This window comes from Saccostrea echinata, unplaced genomic scaffold, assembly GCF_033153115.1.
Source record: "Saccostrea echinata isolate AGI-Se365-2 ecotype Australia unplaced genomic scaffold, CSIRO_AGI_Sech_v1 ptg000030l, whole genome shotgun sequence".
Classification (NCBI taxonomy): domain Eukaryota; kingdom Metazoa; phylum Mollusca; class Bivalvia; order Ostreida; family Ostreidae; genus Saccostrea; species Saccostrea echinata.
Window position 1 is genome coordinate 26,574,410 of NW_026889779.1, and position 26,100 is coordinate 26,600,509.

Genomic DNA, 26,100 nt, shown 5'->3' on the forward strand with positions numbered 1-26,100 from the left:
TAAAAAAAATTGTTATTTAATTAATATGCAGGACGCATATGTTTCGGGGGCATGGGTAATGAAGAAGAAATTAACTTGATCAAGTTAATAATATGCAAATTATTTATCAATCAGGTGCTTCCTAGTGTGTTAGCTATGTTACATCAAGACAAAGACGATGACTCAGCGTCTTTGGGTAAGACTATAAATACAGGCGAGCACTGATGCTCAAGTTAGTTAGTCTGTTGGCCAGTGAACAGTGCAGATCGTTTTAAAGGTAAGGAATTTATTGTGCCTCATTTGCGGGTCTCAAAATACTGCAGACATATCATTTGGGTACATTAGGTTCCAAACCTACTTTTAAGGTTTATTAGAGAGTGTTTGAAAACACTGCTCTGAAACATAAGGTCTGGGAGCTTTGGAAGCTCTAACAACGGGTTTCAGACCTTGAATAGCCTAGGAACATTGATTAAAGAATCATTAGAGAATCATTGTTTTGTATTTACTTAGTAAAATTAATTCTACGTAATTCTCGTTTAGTTTATTTTGACCAACAATTGTAGGCGTAGGTAACGCAAGGAAAATTATATATCTCTTTCTCCATGACTGGAGAACCCACAGTACATATTACATATATATATATATATATATATATATATATATATATATATATATATATATATATATATATATATATGTAAAGTGCGATGGGACTCCAAAGTCCGATGGTCACGCCAGAGTCCGATGGTCTGCGCCAAACCCCGATGGTTTGACACGCCAAAGTCCGATGGAAAAAATTAACGTTTATGACGTCATAGTACTACTGCGCCAAACTGCAATACCGCGCCATGCCAAGGTCTTTTAATAAATATCATTATGCCAAAACTAACCTTAAATTCTCGGATAGGTGTGAAACTAACCCTAACCGCTCGAAAAGTGTGTAACAACTATAGCCTAGATATCTTTAGTGGGTGCGAGACTAACCCTAATCACTCGACTATTGAGCGAGGACTAAACCTAAATCTCTCGGGTTGGTGCGAAGCAAGGACTAATCCTAATCAGTGGAGTGGTGTGCGAGGACGAATCTTAATATATCTGAAAGGAGCGAGCAATAAGCAATATCAATAAAATTGTATGCGAGTAATGGCTTTTGAATGCAGGACAACGGCGTCAAGGATTGACGTCGGAATATTGTGACGCCATAAACGGTGATTGTTTCTCTGCACCATCGGACTTTGGCGTTTCAGACCATCGCACTTTAGCGCAGTGCGTCTCATAGGAAAAGAGCCATCGGACTTTGGCGTCTGTACTGACATCAAACCATCGGGGTTTGGCGAGACCATCGTACTTCGGCGTTACCATCGGACTTTGGAGTCTTATATATATATATACATACATACATACATACATACATACATATATATATATATATATATATATATATATATATATATATATATATATATATATATATATATATATATACACTACGATCCTTTATTACACAAATGTTAATAATTACATTTCTCGTTTAATTACATCAACAAATAGTCCCATACACGCAAACCTGTTGTTGCATTTGTATAAATAAATACTGTATAAGTAGAAGTTTTAGCGAGACGCAAATTTACGGATTTATCCTATTAGTATCAGAAGTAACTTTAGCGATTATATGCGCATGAAAAGATAACGGTAACCTCTAATGCGGTATAAATTGTTAGCGATATTTAATTTTAGCAATCTCGACATCCTGGCTAAAAATGCCAAAATTTAATCCTTGCTAAAATTCCTGCTTATACGGTAGTTGATCGAGTCAATTTTTAACAGAAGCCAGTTGTATTACCTACAAAATGACTGCTAGTTATTGGCAAATCCTAAGAAAATGTTCATTCAAAGCACATTTCTTGCCTCCTCACTATTGAATCGTTCAAGATTTAACACGATATAAATGCATATTTTGATAATGAACACTTTTCGGGTAAAAAAGCAATCCAATCGCATACTATTTGGTAAATTTGCTCTATGAAAATTGATTTTTATTTTGATATTTCAATATCTATCTATCTATCTATCTATATCTAATCTCTCTCTCTCTCTCTCTCTCTCTCTCTCTCTCTCTCTATATATATATATATATATATATATATATATATATATATATATATATATATATATATATATATATATATATATATATATATATATATATATATTGCATGCAGTATATTTCCTGCTGTGCTTTTTGGCAGAAAAACATTTCAAAAGAATATCACGCATTTATGAGCACGTTCATGCATCTTTTAATGCGGTTGCAGGATTATTCCTTTTTAGCAGAGACATTATCTTGATCTTGGCTCCTTCTATGCATAATTTAAATTGTCAGAGTATCAGAACCAACCAATAAATTCAATAATGTTTTAAAAATAACTTCTTTAGCCTCAGCAGGATGATATATTAAAGTTTCAGTTGTCATCGTAGGAATATAATGAGAGGACACGAGGAAACTTGGAGTAGATTACAAACAATGTATCTTTTATGGATTTCTGTTCTCTCAGGTAAATACTACATGTAATTCGTTTTGAAATGTAATTAAGACTCATAAAAATATTTTCAAATAATGCAGAGAAAGAAAGATAAGAAGACCCCTCTCTATTTTGTTTATTCTCAGTTCAGCATAATAATGAGTTATTGGTGCGGGTAATCATAACAGAAAAGTACTATAGTTAATTATAGTTTACAGTATCAAAGTTTTTACTATAGTAAATCAAATTTCTTACTATAGTAAATCAAAGTATTTTTGCTATGGATTTCAGATTGCTATATCTTAAGTTCTCCAATTCAGATATGCACATTTTTTATATTAAATGGAAATATTATTTGTATATTATTGCATCATTTCCATATTTAATATCATTGATATTGAATTTAAGTTATGATTTTAAGTTTGGAAATCACAAAAAATTTTAATATTAAATTACATCAAAGGATATGGGTGAACAAGGCGCGCAGAATGCCTATAGCTTCAGATATATCAAAAATCATAATCATTTTGTGAATTTAGTATTTAGAGTAAAGTTCTCATTATCGAAATTAAAGAAATTATGATTAAAAAAAATTTCTGAGGAAAATTCTATCGGCAAAAATTATTCTGTTATTTAAAAAAATGTGTTATTCGTGGGATTCGAACCCTAGCAATAAAAATCCTGAGTATCTTTTCCTTTAAGACTAACACGCTAACGACTACGCTACACAGCTCTTGAAGAATTGTGGCATTTAAATCATGTTTGTGATATGACCCTTTACAAAATGGACTTCAAGTATTTCTCGGAAAAATGCGAATGTTGTGTCATAAAAGTTTTTTTAAAGTATTTTTAAGGTATAGTGGGTCTTTGCTCCATGTTTTTGTTGACCAAAAAATGTATAATTTTTGGCGAATTTTGAGGATAAACTTTGAAAAATATAGAGGGAAGACCCACTCATATCGAAAAGTCGTGTTTTAGTATGAGAAAATGATCCATTTTGATCTCTCTAGTGTGTGTATGCAATTTCACAGGCAAATAATTTAAGTCTTAGTCAGATTATTGCAAATTGTGGAGATTTTACATAAAGTATACTTTAATTTTAGATGAAATATCAAAGACAATTTTGTTATAATTGATATCTAATTTTTCACCTTCATGTTTGTTGCACTATAGGCATTGTGCTCGCCTTGTTCTCCCATCTTCTTTTAAAGTAACGTTTAGTAGTAAATCAAAGTATCAAAGTATTTATTATAGTTAACTTTAGTTTACTATAGTAAACTATAGTTTACTGTAGTAAATGTTTGTTAGGTATAATAGCTTAATATTCTTGTGTAATATTTTTTTTTACAATTTAAAAAAAAATGTCACCACACTACTAGTATGTATATACCTTTTTAATGCCGCCATGTAATTGAATAACCAGATACATGCAATCTCTAGGTGTATTTAGTAGTCTTTGATTACCAACATAATTACGATTTCATTTCCAAGAAGTGATTACAAAAACTTCAATTCACATTAAAATGCATTCAGTGTGTTTATCTTTCGAAAATAAATCTTATTGTAGTTCCCCTAAAGATATTCACGATTTACCCCAGGAAGTAATTTTGGATATTATTGGAAAGACTGGAAATTGCTTATGTTTTTTATTATATTTTTAATTTTAAACAACAATACCTGAAAACATGAAATTGTTTTTATCAAAATATTTACATTGCAAGCAAGTAACTATTTTCATAAACCATAACAAATGCTGAAATTCTTATATCTATCAAAAAAGAAATAATAATAAAATAGAAACAAAGGTATTTTTGTTAAACATAAACGTGAATTTTAAGGTTAGTTGTGATGTTTCTAGAATTGTTTATAATTGTTTTCGATTTTAGACTATTTTCAATATTGTCGACAACTTTAGATATGAAAAGGATGTTTTTGTTACAAGATAACTGGATAAAGTTAGAAAACATTTAACCCTATTTTGAATCATGCAAATACATGTACATATCTATTATTTTAAAAATTGCATCCGTATGCAACGACTTGAAAAAAAATTCTTATTAGAGGCAGAGTATATGGAATCCACACCAAGTTTCGAAAGTGAATGGATCGCCATGGTGGCCAACTCATCAAAATCAGGAAAAACAATTCCACACGGTCTCGGAGAGCTTCCTCTCCTGGTAAAGGTTGAAGCCAAAACAACAGACGGATGGATTTTTCCTGGTTTTGGATCCGCTCAAACTGATGACGATGACGGTTCCTTATACGGTGGGGTCGTTTTTATATATGATGACAAAAATATCAACATAGCGGTTCCCAAATGGAACAACTATATCAGAAATACGACTTGGACAGCTTTGTATACAGGTTTGTTTTACTTCAAATTTTGTTCAAAATATGTGCGACTTTCCAGTAAAACATAAAATATATGTAAATGTTGATGTAAACAGGCAAAACGGTGGCAATACGGGGTTCATAGGTGCCAAGGGAACTAAATACGTGTATGAGAGCATAAAGACCGGGTTTGGTTTAGGACTTTTCTGATATTACTGTTCCTCAAAGGAATGGCTTCTGGGTGGTAGTACTAATTCTTCCATGTACCATCCACGACATGCCAGAGATGTACTCCCCTCTGTTAAAAAGAGGCAGAGGAAGTTCCAAACTGGGCTTGGGTAGACGACAATAGACAACACAATCATGTCATTGATTTCTTTTAAATGGATTTCTTAAAATGCATGTAAATGTCTAAATTCGAGAAGCTTTCGACGTCTTCATATCTAAAGCTTCGTCACGAGCCATTATTCAGGAGTAGCATATGATCGGCTAGCTACGCGCCTGGTTGTACAGTTATGTGATAGTGTCTTTGTCCTACACACTATTAATCCATTACAAATGAAAGAAAATAACATTACTTTTTCATGTAATGAAAAAGGAGAAGATATTGAACAGCGATCGAAAAAAGAAATATTTAAACAATACAAATTTGTAAACAGAGGTGATATCAGGGGCCCAGGAGGAGCAAGTATCCCCTGTCGTCCGGTAACACCCGCTGTGAGTCCTATGTATTGAATTGATTAGATAGGCGGAATATTCCGTAGTCAAATTAAGTATAAAAAAAGGCCTAACAAAATGTAAGAAATATGTCAGTCAAAATACGACCCAATGATAGGTTCTATTTGCAAACAAGGTCATTATAATGACCAAAGAAATGCTGACCTTACACGAGTTATTGAAATCCCTGTAACACCAACTTATCTGTCAGTAGCCTGCCACGGTTTAAACATGATCTTGAGTTTCGAATAAGTTGGGAAACATAAACACCATATATGCATGTGAATATTACCAAATCAATAAGAAAAGTTAGCGATGGAAAATCGGTTTGTCATACAGTTTAGTTATTACCGGTAGATGGCCCCTATCGTCTATAGTAAGTGAAACATCCAAATATGACACAACTGTGGGCTCGTGGCAGACCCTGTAATGCTTTTATTTCGAGTTCCCTGAGATATATCGAATGGAGTAACTATTGTAAATGGATAAAAAGTCGTTGATATATCTGAATGTCGAATTGAAGACCACAGTAAATGCAAACGTTTTTGAATAAATTCCGCTTAATGGACTTTTGCGAGAAGCGCTGACTTTTACAATCGACGACTTACTTTTACACTTGGACAATATACCACTGACAGCTCTTTTGCGTTATAAATATTTAGCTTAACAGTTAGTTCAAAGATAATAATTGGGCATTTCAACGCACTTATTACGTTGTCTTGGGAGGGGAACGTAAAACTCCCTATACTAAACCCCTCCCTTCCTTCCTTGACCAACTCCTGCCAAGTTTTCCTTCCAGAATGTTTTTTTTCTTCCTTATTTGATTCCTTCATAAAATGATATTGAAACCTTAGGAAATACTGCCCCTTACAAATAAGGTATTTTAAGATATGTTATTCTACCTTCCATCATCTCTTGTGTTGATTGCATTCCAGTAAATCATGTAAGTGCCCCTAACACCATACCTATGACCACAAGCAAGGTTTACTAATCTAATATCAATTCCGTATCTCCGTACATAATACATGTTTAAATGTCAAAGTAAGCCGTCGAGTGTAAAAGTCAGTGCTTCTCGCAAAAGTCCAATAGGAATATAAAAACAGGTCGGCTAATTAAGGAGCACAGCAAGTGCATATGGAAATTCCAACGGATTGTTGGAAAACCTTGTCTCCAAAGACAACATAGAAGTTGTTGATGAGGAACTCCTTTAATATCCAATTCAGACTTCTTATGTGTAGAATCAGTGATTTTTAACCAAGTATTTTTGTTGAGGACCAATCACAAGATATGAAAATCCGAGTTCCTCTTTTATTGAGGAAGGAAATGTCTATGATTTCAAAAACCTACTTTTTAATTTCTCGCTAGGAATGGTTAAATAAAGTGTAGAAAAAAACATTTTGTGATTTAAAATTTTCTAAACGTTCTTTGGAGGTTTTGAGAATCCACATTTGATTTACACCACTTCTAGAATATGCAGCACAGTGCGTCTGAAATTCCTCCCTTCAGTAGTTAATATTTTTGTGAGGATTAAAGATAAGAATTGGGTAGCAATTGATGGATTCAGCAATGTATCTTTGTTTGTAAGGATTTTTGTGAAGTTTAGGAATCCATTATTATAATGTAAATACAGCTTAACATACAACATCTTGCAGGAAATCGGGAAAAATGGATTGGACCAGCTCAGATTGGTAGAACTTACATTTCTGTTCTGGTTCGGGCGAAAGCGTGGCGATCTCTTGACTTTCCAACAGCTTCTTTTGAAAGTGAGGCATTATCCGTAGAGAAAGGTAACAAAAAGTTAATATATTGTGAAAGTTAGCTGGAAAAAGATGCATATTTTTAAGAACCTTAGTGTACACTAACATGAACTATTACAGGGCAATGCGTCAATACGACAGTGCAGCATTCAATGGGTAAATACCCTGACCTTGTGCTGGTTCAGATTCAGACCCCTGTAGGAACATTTCAAGGTCAAGGTAACCATTTCATCAAAGTTTGTCATTTTTTCTTGTGAATGACTACAAGGATGCAATAGGAATAAGCCTACCCCTCTACAATAGAGGATTTTTATTTTCACTTCCAGAAAACCACTTAAACATATGCCTGATTCACGTGTATAAAACTACATGAATATAAAATTGAGACTCCCAGAAAAACTATGGTCAATATCATGCCACAATTTTAATTATATTGTTGCATTCCTTTAAAACAGATTTACTAAAAATGGCCATAAGGGATTTTTCATGTTTAATCTCAAGACATACAAATGTGTTTGCGTAGATTATCCTCTTAAGATATGCATATTGCAAAACTCAAACTTGAATTTAAAAACTACACTGAATTTTCATCAATCTATAATTTTCAAAAAAAAAATTATATTATAATTTATTTGAAGAAATGGTTTCATGGCAAAAAGAAATATTTTAGGCCTTTGACAGAATCCTTTATGGAATACGATACACATTTTACCACAATTAATAGCCCTAGAGTGCCAAACTATATACTTTTTTGCAAAAGTATCGTTCTGCACTACACCCGTTCAAGCTCCTTATTTTGCAATTTTAAATATGTATAATGAATGCGCATCCCTACTAATTTTTCCTTGGGAAAATTAACAATATTTGAAGAGTAAAACAATGGATTGCTAAATATGAGAATCGGCGCTAATAAAAAGGAAAATAGATATGTAATGGTTTAAAATGGTGTTTTTTTTAAGGCTTGTCCTCTCGACCTATGGCTTCTACCGCTTCCCATATAGGAGGACTTCTCTTTGGATTCAACCACACACACGTCCAATTGTGGTCGGCGTGTAACATTAGTGGAAAGCTGAAAGGTTAGCACTTTTCTAAATTACGTTTTCTTTGAGAAGTTTATAGATACTTATATTTCAGTTGTAGATTCTTAATTTCCAAAACTGAAGAATGAATCTTGAGCAATTTCCTAAGTGTAGATGTTTTACCAGGGTTAGGGTTATTATGCGTTGCTGATGGCTGGGGAGGTGGAAGGTTCCTAAGTGACACAGGATCTATAATCATAAAGACTTGGGATTTGGGCACGAGCATTGAACGATTTCAAATATCAGACCTCGAGACCAAGGATTATATTTTACCATATCAATACACGAGGACACTAAGTCCTATCCTCTCTGCTCAGGTAGATACAAGTGTTATCAATTTAAAAAGAAAAGATAAATTAATTGGTAGCCGTTTTTTTTCGTAGAAGAAAATTCACTATCTACCATTGAATTTTTAACTGGAGTTTAGAATGAAATATATGGAGATAACGAACAGTATTAAAGCTGAAAAGTCCATTTAATACAATGCTATTCAGGAGCAGAGCAAACACAGGCCTTTTAAACATCAGAGGCGGAATCATATGCCATATGCATGGAGCAGTAAACCATTTAAGTGAGTCAATTTAGTGTGCATTTGTCATTGCAATTTGATGTTTACAGAGTTTGTAAAATGTATATTGCTGACGAAATAAAACCATTTGGAAAATAAAATGAAGGCTCTAGTTTCGGAGAGATTTAATTTTGAGGTCATAGAAAATATATAGAGTGTAAGTATACTTTAATAAATGGGCTTATTGAGATGCCTGACATAGGGGAGAGGGGGGGGGAGAATTCTAATATTATTAAGTTGGCAAAAATAAAAGTCATCATTTAATATTCCGTGCAAAGTATCATTCATCAATATAATTTTACTGTGGATGCATTTATTATTAACTGAGAGTTGATTTTAAAGCGTTTGCTCTAACCCCCCCCCCCCCAAATGGTCGATGTCAATCAATTTCAAAATGGAAGGTGCACATTGGAAAAAAAATCATAAAACAGCAATATAACAAACTTAACTAATTGTTCTGTATAAGAATCTTTCTTCTCAAAACGTGCTGAAATCTTGTGGAAATGAAATGACACAAAGATTTTATTTAGGTAGATTCAATTTTAATTCAATTTCTGAGCTTTGTGATGGGTCATACCTTTCCAGGAATATTGTTCCTTTGTTTCCAGTTAATTGAGCGATGGAAAGTCTCATCCTGCAATATACTTTGGAATGTTCTTTTATCTGGCCAAAAAATGTTCCTCATATCTGTTAATTTTTTGGAATGCATGAAATAATTTGCGGATATCATCTTAAGTTGTACAGCTCCATGAAATGACACTAAAAAGAGGACAGCTAGATTTGTCAGTTTTCCCCTAGAAAAGATTTGAGCCATTTTCCATCATCTCTCCTCCAGATATGCATTAAATTGTGTTGACCAATATAAATATGTGTTTTTCTAGTTCTTTTTGATTCATGCATCATTCTTCCATCAGAAAAAATCGTCCCCTTAAGGTGTCCTTTACTTAAAAAAAAGGGTCAGCAATAATCCTTCAAATGTTAAGATTTAAAAAGACAAACGCAAGTTGCTTTTGTAAAGCGCATGTACTCATGGAAGGTGAGCACATCTCTGGCTATGAATTTGAGCGCCTCTTGTTTCTTCAGTTTTTTTTTTTTTTTTTTTTTTTTTTTTTTTTTTTTTTTTTTTTTTTTCGGACATGAAACTTATAAATACTTTGACGATATTAAAATGCGCTTCATTCATAATCAATTACACTGATTGACTGATAATGAAGTCTGTGAATTTTTGGACAGATTATGAGAAAAGTAAAACTTGCAGACTAAAGAACGACAAAACAATAAACACATATTGTTCATTGTTCAAATTGGTTCTCGTTGGTTTGTTTGTCAATCGTTGATGTAACAATTAAAAAGCTAATCTAGAAAAATATAGATATGTTTAAGTGATAGGAAGGCTTGTCGTCGTACTACATTACAACATTAATAATAATTGGAGAAAAAAAAAATTTCTCAGAGTCAGAAAACCCACGTATTTATTTTTAAGTCGACGAATCCTCATAATTTTGAAAAATAGCACTAAACAACAATTAAAAACATCAAAAAGATATCGTAACTATACCTCTTTTTTATTTCAAAACTTTCTAAATCGTTATTTGAAACAAAGAGAATTATTGGCTTGAAATAAGTAAACTAATGTGGACTCGGTGGTTTTTTAATATACACGTCAATGAGTAACGAAATTTTTATACATAATGACTCCCTCGGGATAAATATTGGATCACAGTGCAGATCTCTTACGTAGAAATATTTCATAAATATGACTCCTTATGGTCATAGAAAGAGTCATTAAACAGTTGAGGCATATCCTTTGAATGACAAAGAGGCAGAGTTTTGCAGAAATCCAATGACAGCGGCATTTTTTGTATAGGTAAATAAAATTTATACGTGAAAAGACGAAAACACTTATTGTGGCCTTCAACTCGACATTTAGATATATCAACGACGTATTGTCAATTAACAATGGTTATCTCCATTCTTAATTATGTCAATACGATACGAAGTTCTATGGTCGATACAATGACCTTGTCAGCAAATACAATTTATCATTAAGTCAAATTCTGACTGATGTTTTTCATACTAATTGTTAGATTATTTACACACTGAATTGTCGACGGATTTTTCCGTTATTTCCCGATCATGACAAGGAGCACACCGCAGGTGTGACCAGTCGGCAGGGGATGCTCACTCCTCGATGGCACCTGATCCCATCTCTGATCTTTTAGCGGTCCTTGTTTGCTCTGCTCCAAAATTTGTATCTTTATTGAACTTTTTAGCTTAAATACTTTTCATTATCTCCGTATATTTCATAGTTTTAAAAAAATGAGTAGGCTGACTTACGCCAAAAAGGCTTTTTGAAAGATTATTTAAATTAATTCTCTCCTCACTCGCTCGTCTTTGCTGTGTCGTGGTGATCACCGCGACATGAAAAAAGACTGAGCGTGAAAGTTTGAATTTTAATTATTTTCAATTTAGTTTTCGTTTAAAGTCATCATTTCGTAAGTTCTATGGTTGATACAATGACCTTGTCAGCAAATACAATTTATCATTGAGTCAAATGCTGACTGACGTTTTTCATACTAATTGTTAGGCCATTATTTACATGAATTGTCGACGGATTTTTCCGTTATTTCCCGATCATGACAAGTAGCTCACGGCGGGTGTGACCGGTCGGCAGGGGATGCTCACTCCTCCATGGCACCTGATCTCACCTCTGATGTTTTGGAGGTCCGTGTTTGCTCTGCACCTATTTTGTAATGTTTAGTGGACTTTTTAGCTTGAATACTGTTCGTTATATCCATAAATTTCATTACTAGATTTTTCGTAAAATTTTATAAACTCTTGTTTTAGGGAAGAAGATGTTCAAATTTACTAAGCAACACTGTCCTATTTCTTTAGCATATAACCTTGTCATCGAATGTATTTCTACTCTGTTTTGAAGATCGAAGTAAAAGACGGTCCTAACAAAAATTACCGATTTGACGGTGTTGGTTCAGTAATGACTGAGTTTGTACCTTATGGTGGACTTGTATATGGATACAGTGAAACATCGGTTGCTTTCTGGGTTCCCCACCTAAACAAGAGAAAAATAAATGAAGCTGCAATCTTCATGATGGGGGAGATGTGGGGATGGGGTTACAAGGAACAGATGACCAACAACGTGGATATCATAATCAGCGTTCACAATGCAAAGGGTTAGTGTATTTCTGCAATATTAATTTGGTTCTGCAGAAAGTTGCGTAAATTAACGTGAATAATACCATTACTACATGTTGCAATAATGTTATCTTTTTATTATACCGATAGTGCCTATCTGCATTTACAGACCCGAAACAAACATCAAGGTATCAGTTATCAAAAAATACAACAATTATAATGAATCAATTTATGCTCGTGGCGATGAGATTCATCTGCAATGCATGATGGGATACCGTTACTTGGCGGGAAACACCACACTAACATGTACTGAAGCTGGAGACTGGAATGGTGAAATACTGACGTGTGAAGGTGGGTTTCATTTCAGGAATGTTTAAGAGATGCAATAATTTTAATTTAATCACTCATTTAAAATTGTTCAAGGACAGTATGAAATAAATGTTTCAATTTATTTTTCAGACTTTTTTTCGTATTTATTTTTAAAACAATATTATTTGCACTTTATATATGTTTTAAAAAGTTATAACATGCCCAGAGACTAACATCAGCTATGCTGAGATTCTTTACCAAAACTTCAGTATTGGAGGATTGGTGAAATACAAATGTATTCCTGGAAGTCGGCACAAAGAAGGAAACCTTAATCGAACATGTACCGATGAAGGAGAATGGAATGAGGACCCTCCAGTTTGTGAAAGTAAGACGATCATACATACATATGAAACAATTTGGACAGATTGACAAACTATTTCCAATTTTAAATGTCTTCTTTCGAATTTATAAGTACAGTGGGTTAATTCACCAAGTTTTGTCCAGCTGCGAGTCTATTTGTGAATACAATGAAAAGATACACAATAAAAGGTCGAATTTCAGATATGAGAATGTTAAAAGATAGTGTTAACAATAACCTATATTTTAGAACATAAGAACATGTGCAAGTCATGTCAGGACACGTCAAATATTTTTTACAGAGTGTAAGTGCCCTTGCGGCATGGTTGGCTCTAAGCCCATCAAGGAACATGAAATAGAAAAACTTCATCAGCGATTAAAGGAGTTGAAATCGAATTTGGTTGTTCTGAAGAATACTACGTCAAGGGCCATCAGGAAAAGGATAAGTGCAACCGACGTCCGACCCTCAGCAATGGGGGCGGGGGCTATTCTTGGAGTGGGAATTTTGTTGGTTGTCATTGGGAGCATCATTATCAGTGATCTCCCAAAAGTGTGGTCATTCCTATTTCCACGGAAAGAAATCTAGTAACAATATTACCTTTTCACATATATATATATATATATATATATATATATATATATATATATATATATATATATATATATATATATATATATATATAAAGCACTAAAAATGACCAACGACACGAACAATAATAATTGTCAAAGGATGACTGCACTTAAGGACATGCGGAATTTGCGACAAAATAAACTTTCAAAACAAGCATTTTTCTTTTCATTGCAAGAATGGTCAACATCCAATCTACAACTTTATGTAATTACGTTTAATAAAAGTGTGTATTTACAATGTTCGAATCTGTTTTCAAAGGCAGGGGTCATCACAATTTCTTGAATCTCCGTTCGATAATGAGGACGCCCACTTTTTTGCTGACTTTATACATAGTCAGCGCATGTTTGTCTATTGTTCTACGTTTAACAGTAGTTGTATATTTGCATAAATAATAATGTGTCAAAAGGAGATTAATAGACAAACATGCGCTCATGGTTAAAAAGAGAAAAAACTGCTTCTTCTTACATTCGCTCTCTGTGTTGTAACCAAGGATTGTGACATGTTGAATATTATAATTCACCACGTGATTTCTTACCTCAGATAACTTTGTGAATACTAAATTCCGTCACGTGACTTGTAAGGTAGCATGTTTTGTGCTAACTAGGACACTGTGTTCGAACACGTTAAGTCATCTGACATTGATATAAAATCTGCTTTAATTACATTGACGTGCTAATATTGTTAATTTCGTTTTGAAACCTTTGTCAGAAGTGTATTTGTGCCATACAGAATGTAGAGGTAGACTGGAAAGAGTGATCATGTTCGCTTTTCCAAACATGTCATTGTTATTTATCAAGATTTTAGACCCATTCTTACAATGTTAGCTCCACCTCTCATGCATATCTAATGTTCAATCAAGGGCAGGTAAGTGTAAATTCACTATATTTGGAAAGCAGTAAGGACAAAAAACATTAAATCATTTTATTGTGTCACAGTCTAAAATCATTTTAAGATTTAAATGTGGTTCCAAATTGACAGTATTCTTTCATAAACATACAAAAGTGAGACAAGGTTTAGATATAAAAGCAACAGAAGCAACCGAAAAAGACCCAAAAACAGGCGTTAAGTGCAGTCATCCTTTTCGGGACGATCTGTCCCTTCCTCAGGACAAAGAAAAAAGTTAAGAAGTCATAAAAACAAAGGAAATAGAGATGAAGCAAAAACAACTAGCACTACTACTAAACTACCAAACACTAAATATTTACAATGTTACATGTTTTATGTGGAGTTTATAAACAGTTGTGAACAAAGAAATCCGGAGCGCTATGAATTGCGTCCGGTATATCGGGTGTACTCTGGTGAAGTGTGATTTACATAATTGAACGAATTAATTATCGCTAATTAATTACGACCAACAGTAAATCGTACATTGTCTTATTCTCTCAAAATAGCGTAACTCTACATGATAAAAAGAATTTAAAGAAAGATAATATGGAAGGACAATTTTGAAATATGAATTTGAATATATTATAAATTTGGAAATCGGAAAAAAGAAATAAACAAAAATGTAAGCTGTAAATATTTGGGTAGGTTGTTCCAGGATTGCTAATACGAATTAACGGTAAAGTTTACACTATATAGAGAGAATGAACTAGTTTGTTACAATCCGGGATTGGGTCTAGTTCACGTTCATCCTGGTGAAGTCATTAAGTTTGTTAATACCATTAGGGCGGAATGACTTCAGCCTGTGCATCCAGAACTTTTCCTTGCTTTTTTTCTGCGCGTCTGTCCATCTTGGATTATGGTCAATAACCACTACTGTCATGTCCTCCCATTTGTGACCTTCAAGGTTGAAATGTTCCCCAACGGGTTCATTGAGTTTTTTGGTCCTAATGGTAGAACGGTGATTATTGACTCTCCTGCGGAGATCTCCTGTTTCACCAACATACTGTTTGGAGCAATATATATATATATCTTGTTGTTATACAGAATGCTTTAGTTTAATTGTTTTATGGAGTGATGAGATATGCGTAATATATATGGTAAAACACAGAAAGAGTTTTATATATCTGTCCCTAATACACAATTCGCATTTATGTATAAGGATGAGCAAATCCAAAAAGGCCACAAGAGTTGTATAGGAATTTTTATTATCTGCAACATAAGAATGATCAACTGCAGAAAACCATGTTGTATAATGAAGAGTATCTCTGCCAAGACAAATGTCATCAAATTGTTTATTCTGTTTATAAATGAGCATAAATATTACTATTAAGGTACCTTTTATAATAATATTTTAAAGAATATTAATAGTTGTTGGGAAATATTAGAATTATATCTGTTCCTGTTCAAAATCCAATAAATTTGAATTTTTTCAATGGAAAAATGGAATGGAGGCATACATTTTTGTGAGCATTCTAATAAAAGCCTTTTTACCAGACGCTTTTTTGCAGAAAGACTGCTTTTTTTTTCTTTAATAAAATCCATGTTTTCGTCAAATGTTATAAACCTATTAGATTTAGCTGTAATTCAGAATAAACCTTTTTTTTAAAAAAAATTCCAATTTCAAAACCGTTTTTTTTTTTTCAAAATCCCAACTGGACTATGTTCTATGAAGTTAATAGAATTTGTAGCTAATAAAACCAATTTTGGATAAGTATATTAATCGGATACTTTCAAATGTTCATTGTAAAGGCATACATATACTGCTAAAACAGCTGATAAGAGCTCGATGTTTATTTTAATATTGGACTTTTTTCTGTTTAAAAAAAATCTGAGAAGTTTATGTTTAACGTATTTATTTATTTAATAAGAGTAGGTGCTGAAAGTTTCATCTTTTGACAGTATCTCTGTTCATATACGAATACAGAGATGGGATCAGTTGCCATAGAGGAATAAGCATCCCCTGTCGATCGGTTTCACCCGCAGTATGCTCTTTGTCATGATCGGATAATGGAGAATCCATAGACAATCCATATTTAAAATAATGGTCTAACAATTCGTATGAAAACTTCAGTCAACAGTAAACGATAGCTTGTATTTGTAAAGAAGGCCATTGTCCTGATTGTATCGACCATAAAATTTGAGAAACGTTGACTTTATACGAGATTAATGTTATCCTTGTATCATCGACTTATTTTCAGCAGCCTTCCTCGTTTTAGAAAATGTTTGTTCGTACAAGAAATGATATTTTGAAAATTTATCATTATTAATTTTTCTAATCAATAATTTTCGTTTTATTAAATATGAAAAAATATTTTATTTGAACATGTATTCAACACAAGACAATTTAATTGAAAGAAATAGTTAAATTTATGTACATCTATATAAACAAGAAAAATTACAATTGGAAGTTTTTAAGTTTGTCGAAATTAAGTTTTTCGTAAATACAGAGCAGTTCTTACAATCATTTTCTTTCTGCGATGTAATCAGACGGACTGTCGTTAAGAATCGTATTTTACATTCGATGCATGCAGAGTTTCTTTTCATTGGATAACTATTATAGGTTATCTAATTACTTATTTCAGTTACTTTAAATTGATATCAGCTCTCTGTTGCTGATCGTATCCTTAAAAATATGTAAAAGAAATTAATATGCTATAAAATGAAAAAAAAAATCTTTTATATATATATATATGTATGTATATATTGTGCTTCAGTGTATGAAACTCACATAAAAAGTACATGTATTTCTGCTTCGAAAAACGTGAATATTCCTATTTCAGTTCACAAGTAATAAAAAAAAGCGGCAGAGAATTTTTAATTGTCTTAAGATGGGGAGCCCTCCGAAGTGAAAGTAACTGTAAGGTCAGGTGGAAGTCACTGCATGTTCACCTTGCTGTACACATGATCACCATCTCTCATGCCGTCGTCTAATAGCTTATAAAATAATAATATACATTTTATCTTAACAAGATAAAACAGGTAAAATTGCGATGAAAGTTCAGCAAATGCTATGAATGTTCAACTTACAATAGACATTAATGACGCACTACATTGGAATATCTTGAATTAAAATAAACCATGTATGTCGAAAATATATATTATCATACTCCGGTATCTCGAACTTGACAGGTCCGACGACAAACTTCTCGATATCAAAGGGTTCAAATTACAAAGGTTAGACTTTTTTCTCCATTAATAAATGAATTGCATTGTGTGTATATATATATATATATATATATATATATATATATATATATATATATATATATATATATATATATATATATATATATATATAATTACTGTGACTCTGATCTTTTATTTTAATACTGTAGATTCTTTATTTTTCGCTAGTACTTATTATCGCGAGCGAAATGGCTCGTTAATGTCAAATCGCGAGAAGATAAATTCGCGATGGACGGTCGATCAAGAGATTTTACATTGATCTCAGCACCATAAAAATAAAAGCGAGTAATTTTATTTCGCGAGTGGTGCTTCTCGCGAAATTACGCGATTATTGATTCCTCGCGTATATTTAGGAATCTACAGTATTCATATTTAATATAAACGATTGCATAAAAATACTCATCACACACTCAGTTTCCACGTTAATAACTAGAATTACCTTAAAATGTTACGTCATAACTAGCATCGATCAACCATAAAGAAATTGCTTCCTACAGACCTATCATAATTTACATTTACGTTATTCAACATTAACTAACCGTCTTATTGCTGAACGTTCAAGTTAAGAATGAGTAGACTTAACGCCCGATTCGGAGTCTTTTTGCAAACTTTCTAGCGAGCTGCAAATGAAGTGAATCCAAAATACTTTTAGCAGCAATAGCAATATCTATATACACATGATTATATTAGGTAGAGCATTTGTGCAAAAGCCTTGCATGGTGCTATGACTCTAAAATGAAGCAACGATACATAAGTGTCGCCTTTCGGTATTTGTCATGTACCCGGAGTGCTAAATTTTGAAAATGGCAGACCAACCAAACACGCTCTAAGACGTGATTTAGATTGAGGTCACACGTTTACGAATGCAATGTAAATTTATTTTGTTTTCACACGTACACTCGCCGGTGGACACCACGTGATAAATTGTAATATTCAACAGGTCAATCGAAGTCAAATTAAGGTTAAGGACATGCGCAACGTAGTTTGAATTTTATTGTCTTCTTCCCTGGAGTTGAAGAGTTCCAATATTTAAAGAAACTGTGTGTTACATTTTAATGTCTACCTATGCTGTTGTACACTTCTCCTAAAATAAGTTTGGAAAAACAAAACATCTAGAATATATGTTTAGTAATTTTTGTATATTTTTCTTCGAATTATACAAGAATTTTCATCAATCAATATCTTTTCAAAAACACTGATAAGGCATGCTGATTTTTATCTACGAACATCTGATGGCACTATGATCTTAAATTAAGAATGTCTTGAAAAATCATTAGTAGGTAAGGTGTATTGCGTATGTCCTCAAATAATCTTTACAAGGCAAATAAGACAGCATGTGTCACGTCTGAAATATTCTTAGACTGGTTGAAATCAGTTGACAGGAAAATTCAAAACTGATCTCGTATGCATTTGAAACTCATTTATGTAGGCTTTTTACAGCCAAAATTTTACCAGTATCATAAGTTTCTTTCACCTATCTTTTTTAGCTAATTGCTTTATTGATATAATATCATTTTACAATATTCAATATAATGCCATTGTTAGTAATTATAGATTTCCTTAGATTTAGTTCACTTTCCATTCTTCTAATATTGGTCAGAGACAAACATCTTTCTTAAAAAAAAAAAAACTGCGTTGCGTATGTCCTTAACGTCTTCACGTTTGTAAAATGAATTTTGTTTGACCAACGGTGGTAGTATTTCTGTTCTGTCATACTGACACTGACAAGCCATTGATGTGCGGAGGGAGAATATCCCAGTTCGTCAGAAGTGAAGATGTTTCTGTGGTTGCAATCGGCCGGTACCAGGCCATCGTCGTCTTAGCAAGTGAACAAGCGTATATTTATTTGTGGAGTAGACCAAAGAGTACGTTTTTCAAAACCTGTTTGATTTTAGTGGCTAGGATAAAATATACGATGGAGACCAATATTTCATTATATATGTTATCGAACACACAGTGTTCGAGATACCGAAGGTTTACTACATTGGAAACAATGAGAATTCACATAGGTATCATAATCGTGACGATTTTTTTTGCCTGCTATACAGATGCTATTGTTTACGTGTAAGATTCAAAACAATCCCAAGCTATTCATCGTGATCTTAGTAAATATTCACGTAATCATACAAAGGTAACATAGGTGGCATGCAGTTGTTTACATGTGATGATTGCATCAGCATATACTACATGTAAGGATTGTGGAAATATCTTCAAAAGATGTGCATCTCTTTATGTTTGTAAATTGATTACTGCTGTATATTGTTTTCTAAAGTAGATGAATTTATACTACCTTTGCTGGTCGTAATTGTCAATTATTTAGTTCCTACCAGTAATGGATGGAGGTATAAATGTTGTAGTTCTATGATAGTGTAAAATTATATAAGGTATCACCTTTGGCTGTAAATGCATTACATGCAATTATTCAGAATTTTTAAAACAAATTGTTTAGGAAAATATTTTCAAATTTCGTTTTTTTTCCTTTGCATATACTGTCATACTTTTGCACAGCACAAAATTTTGAGTGGTTTAAAAGGAAAGATTTATTATTACTGTATAATTAACTTTGTTCATAAATGATTTCGATTATTGCTTCATTATGTAAGGAAAACTGTAATTGGTAGCTGTTCAAATTTGAAAGAAAATCTTCCGGATTTGTATTTCATCAATTTTCTTCTTTTAAAACGATGGAGCCAATAACAACCAAAATATACAAGCTTGTTCAAGTAGTTTAGTAACAAGATCATTGTATACATTCCAGGGACAGGACCTTTTTCTAGACTTCAAGGCTACATCTCAATAATTAAGACACCAGGAGGTTTAGAATCATCAAACCTTTTCAAATGATGCATCTTGGGATTTAGAGATGTGACAACCAAAAGTCACAGATACTCTTTTTTTCTGAATTGGACGGCTTATTTCCATAAAAATAATGTAACCTAAATAATTAATCACTCTGTCCTAGAGGTCAATAAACCAAATAAGTTGATGTATTTTGTGCCCTAGGATGTGTTTATTCAAAATAAGATCACAGTGACCTATCTTTTTTAAATTTTATCATTATTTAGTTAAATCTTCTTTTAGCCTGAGTACTAAGGGGCCAATTTTCAGCAAACCTTGTCAATTGATTCGCTTTGAGGCCTTAAATATGCTGACCAAAAAAAGGTCATGGTGACCTACTTTTTGAATTTTATATTATTTCATGTCAAATCTAATTACCTTGAATTCTAAAGGGCCTAAGATAATTATGTCTTTATAGCTGATTATATCTGTACCGTAAAATATATAGTATGTTAACCAAAAAGTAGATCACAATGACCTTCTTTTTAAATTTTGCAGTTTTGTACTTTCGAATTGTTTTAGATGAATATTTTGGACACTATGAAGCCTAGGATCTTCAAACTTTATCAGTTGGTGCAATTTAAGACTTTGATGTGTGTCAAATAATATATCACAATTACCTACGTTTTAAGCTCACCTTAACCGAAGGCTCGAGTGAGTTTTTTTCTGATCGAAGGGTGTTCGGTGTCCTCCTGTCGTCTGTGAACTTTTCACATTTTTCGTCTTCTCAAAAACCATTGTGTCAATTTCAACCAAACTTGCCAGAAAGCACCCTTTAGTAAACGGAATTTAAGGTTGTTTAAATGAAGGGCAACGCCTTCTTTCATGAGGAGATAAATATTGTTTAAAATTTAATGACATTGTCTGAAATCTTCTCAATAACCACTGGGCCAAAAAAAAACTGAAACGTAGTGTTGAAACCTTCAATATATAGTGTATATACAACTTTGTTCAAATCGTGAACCCTTGGACTAGGACGGGGATTAAAATGCAAAGTTTTTCATAGGAATATACAGGGAAAATCTTTAAAAAATTTCTCCTCAAGAATAGCAAAGCCACGATTGGTCATATTTATATGGAAGCATCCTCAGGTAGTGTACCCCAACAAAAAAAATACAATAGTTAACTATAGTTTACTATAGTATCAAAGTTTTTTACTATTATATATAGTAAATCAAAGTATTTTTACTATGGATTTCAGTTGTTTTATTTTTTGTTCTTCAATTCATACATGCACATATATTGTATAAAATGGAACTATTATTTGTATATTCACATATTAATTTTAAGCTTTGAAATCTCAAAAAAAAGTTCCAGAGTAAAGTTTCATAGTAGATCAAAGTATCAAAGTTTTTACTATAATTAACTATAGTAAATTATAGTTAACTACAGTAAATTTTTGTAAGGGTAGATTCAAGTTTAAATCAAGACTGCCAGGGGTAGGGTGGGACCACAACAGGCAATGAAAGTTTTACGTGGGAATATATAGGAAGAAGATTTAAAATCTTCTTCTTAAGAACAGCAAAGCCATGGTTAGTCATATTTATATGGAAGCATCCTCAGGTCTTGTTGATTCAAATTTATTCAAATCATGACCGCCAGAGCTAGGGTGGGACCACAATGGACGATCAAAATTTTACATAGGAAAAAATAAGAAAAATCTTTTAACAATTTCTCCTCAAGAACAGCAAAGCCAAGATTGGTCATATTAATACAGAAGCATCCTCCCCAGGTAATGTAGATTCAAGCTTGAAATCATAAAGCCCGCGGTAGGGTATAGAAAAATCTTTTAACATCATCTGAAGAACAGTAAGGTCACGATTATTTATTTGGAGGCATCCTCGGGTAGTGTAGATTCAAGTTTGTTAAAATCATAGCCCCCAGGGGAAGGGGAGGCCATTGTGGGCAATCAAAGTTTTACACAGGAATATTAAGGGAAAATATTTAAAAATCTTCTCCTCAACAACATCAAAGCCACCGCGGAGCCAGAAAAGAAGATCAAATTTTTACTTAGGAAAATAGAGGAGAAAATCTGTAAAATCCTTTAAAGCCTTGATTAGTCATATAAATATGGAAACATCTTTAATTAACTTCATCAAGTGCTAATCTTGACCCCTCTCCTGCCCCTCCCAGGGTAGGGTTGGACCTCTTATATATTTACGTTTTCAATACTGCACCGATTCCTGCTCTAACCAAAGTGCTCAGGAGAGCGATGTGGTTCTTAGGTTCTTGTTAATTTTATTATCATTCATTTTCAAGGCTTTTAAGTAAATATCTTGGATACCAAAATTGCTTAAAATCTTGTCAGTTGATGCATTTTGTGCATTGCGAAATGTTACCCTGAAGTCAATAACAGCGATTTACTGTACTTTCTGAATGTTACGGCTTTTATCGTATATAAACTGAACTCTATGACCTGTAGCCTCACCAGATCTAGAAAACCAAAGCACCTTTGGACACAGGGATCTATCAATCCAAAAGTAGGTCATGGTGACGTAGATTTTAAATTTTATCATTATTGATAGTAAAATTTTGTTAAATACATGTGGTGTGAATTATTGTGTGCTTTTTGTTGTGTTCTTTGTAAGTCAAGACCATGAAAGACTGACCGCAGAATGGGTACGTCGGCATGCAATTAATTTTGGCGAGTTTCAGTTCAAAAAGCAAGTAAATGTGACTGTCCTAGACACATTCAAAATTACGTAGTAATTATAGTAGGGGTCATATTTTTAAAGAAATATATGACGTCGAATGTTTGTGGAGAGAGAGTAAAAGAAAAAAAGGTATTCGTTTAAAAAAACAAGCTTTAAGATGTGTTTGTGAAAACTGATGCCCCAAAATGGCAGCTCGAAAGTTTCACAAACATATACATGCTGACAGAGTTTAATAACAGAATGGACAATAACATACAAAATACAACATCCAAACAGAATGTAGCATTCCAGAATCAGTCAGGAAAATGTACAAAACTCATATGTGTTAGGTAAGAGAATACATGCAGTATAATAATAAAAACCACTTAAGGTAAACATCTAGTAAATTAAAGGTGCCTCCAGGATTCTATAATGTGAGATATGAATTCCTTTAATGATACTTTATAACTATACTCTCTTATTATAAGATGTTTTCGGGCAAATTTCTTTTTAGAAAACACAACGGGTTAGTCTTTTACTTTCAATGAAAACAGAAGACATGGGAGATTTTTCTCTATCAATCAAATAATATGTATCCAGATTGGTCAGAAAACAATAATATAATATAATAGTTCTCGACCATTTCGTTGAAATAATATAAAATTTATTATGGCTATCCCGATTGATTTTCACATGACTCAAATTGAATGCAACGGAAATGCCTCATATAACACCTGATTCAATTATAGCGATTAACAATTGGAAAGAATATCAAAAGTTAAAAACGTTATAAAAGATTTAGCACCAAAAGACTCTAAACTCATTTACTAAATCTTTACCTTAATGCATCATTTCATTTTTATCACTGATAAATGTTAGTTTTAGAACGATATTTTTTAAAAACAATATTGTGGCATATTAAATGAATGCAAGGGAATTGTAATATGAAGGAAGTCATCCAGTGAAGGTCATGTAATTACTGCTCACTCTCTTATTGGGAGTTTCGTATTCTGGTTCTTGAAATCCCTTGTTTGAGGCCCCGCTCAGGCTTTGGTAGGTGTGATCCTCTTTCGGGACTTTTCTTGAACTCTCATACACCCCTTTGCTGTGATTTTGTAGCTGTGATTCAGATAACATCTGTGTGGAGAAAAGTAGATTATATTCACATATGTTTTAATTACATCAAAATACAAACAAAGGAAATTATATCACGATGGCAAGCTTGAATTTCTTGGTATTAAAGTGTGTCACGGGGTATTTGAGACGTGTATACCGTACTACATTCGCTCAGTCAGTGTTGTAAAGTAGCCTTCCCCCTAACACCCCCCCCCTCCCCGATTCTAATCGTCGTCTTTTAAAGACCTCTAAAATAAACAATAAAAAATGAATTAAGGAATGCGTAAACAAAAAGTACTAATCCACAGATTTTAGTTTGATGTAAATAATAAAACGCTTATACCTTAAACTAGCAATAGGGTCTAAATTGGTATCTGTTATGCATCGCAAAGTTTGAAAGTGGGACAGAAGACCTAATGCCTACTCGTAAAAATTGAATCTAGTTGTCATTGTATTTTTTTAACTTGTTATATCTTGATTCGTTTTTTTCGTCTGACATTTATTTAACTGACTTAAAATATTCACCTCTTCAAACATAAGGCATCTACTCAGCATCTGCTGGCAATATGTTGAAAAAGTAAGAACAATTGAGGCAGGGCAGGTGTTTGTACATGAAATGTGAAGGTAACGAACATTAATCATGTTTAAAAATCCAATTGAACAAAACAAATTGTGCACAGAGAAAACATGGACCTCTAAAAAAGAGGTGGGATCAGGTGCCATGGAGTGAGCATCACCATAACCCGACAATCAGTCACACCAGTCATGTGACCCTTGTGATGATCGGGTAAAAAGAAAAAAATCCGTTTGAAACGATGGCCTAACAATTTGTATGAAAGACGTTAGTCACCATTCAACCTAACAATAAATTGTACATGTTTTTCAATACGTAAGAGCATGCTCTACGTACGAACAGTTTCTAAAATGAGACAAGCTACTGAGAAACAAGTTGATAAAACAAGAATATTAACATTCTCGTTTAAAGTCATCATTTCGCAAGTTCTATGGTCGATACAATGACCTTGTCAGCAAATACAATCTAACATTAAGTCAAATGCTGACTGACGTCTTTCACATTGTAAGACCATTATTTACACACTGAATTATTTACGGATTTTCCAGTTTTTCCCGGTCATGACAAGGAGTACACAACGGGTGTTCTATCTAACGTGTTTTGACTTTTTTTTCTCATTCTATCAATATTTTAAAGAGTCTACCTGATTGAAAAAAAACAAAGTTGTTTTTGTGATTTTATTTACATTTAATGTCATAAGAACATATGAAATCACGTAGTTGAATAAATATTAGTGTGGTTTGCTTGTATACTTATCTTTTATTTATTCTTTTTTTTTTCCATTCTAAATGCTAGTTTATTATTTACTCAATGAATTGTATATGGATTTACCGTTTTTTTCCCGATCAAAACAAGAAGCGCACGGTGGATGTGACCGTTCAACTGGGGATGCTTACTTCTTCATGGCACCTGATCCCACCTATGATGCCTTAGATGTCCTAGTTTGCTCTGCTCCTGATTTGTACTGTTTGAATGACTTTTGAGCTTGAATACTATTCGTTATCTCCATATTTCATTACAGGGAAACATATGTTTCGAATTTAAATCCTTAAGAAAACATGTACTATGTGAACATGGTCTCTGCTACATTCTATACCACAATTAATAAGCATAAAAATGTTTGCCAAAATGCTGAGTATTTACTATATGGCGCAAAGTAGGGCTGTATGAAAATATCGAAATTCCGGTATATTGCGATTCGTTGACAAAAAAGATCGTATAGCAATACTTTTTCCAATATCGATAAAAATGCTTTGGCTTGGGATTTCTAAAGTAATATATGAAATTTAAGATGACAGAAACGTTTCCAATCATGACAAACAGTAAGGATGCTGCTGAATGGTTGCAGTTCCTCGCAATAATGTAGTGAAATCAACAAGAATTACTTGTTACAAGGTATTTATAATACTTATATACATGTATATTCTGCTGATAAATGGACGGTAATAGAATAAGAAAATATCAT

General features: G+C 33.0%; 2 protein-coding genes across 2 annotated transcripts in view; one reads left to right on the forward strand and one right to left on the reverse strand.

The window, feature by feature from the left end:
- Positions 1-4,573: 4,573 nt before the first annotated feature.
- On the forward strand, positions 4,574-13,358 carry LOC133196990 (uncharacterized). The gene is made up of 9 exons (XM_061332832.1): positions 4,574-4,865; positions 7,202-7,336; positions 7,427-7,525; positions 8,266-8,382; positions 8,512-8,702; positions 11,892-12,144; positions 12,257-12,457; positions 12,627-12,800; positions 13,075-13,358. Exons 1-9 carry the CDS (start codon positions 4,574-4,576, stop codon positions 13,356-13,358), a joined length of 1,746 nt encoding a protein of 581 aa, XP_061188816.1.
- A 3,252-nt stretch (positions 13,359-16,610) lies between these two features.
- LOC133196991 (uncharacterized) overlaps positions 16,611-26,100 on the reverse strand; it is a 68,004-nt gene continuing 58,514 nt past the window's right edge. The window contains exons 47-48 of the mRNA XM_061332833.1: positions 23,933-24,082; positions 16,611-17,222 (exon numbers count right to left, since the gene is read on the reverse strand). Coding sequence (XP_061188817.1) covers positions 17,163-17,222; positions 23,933-24,082 — 210 coding nt within the window. The 3' untranslated portion in view covers positions 16,611-17,162. The remainder of the gene's footprint in view (positions 17,223-23,932; positions 24,083-26,100) is intronic.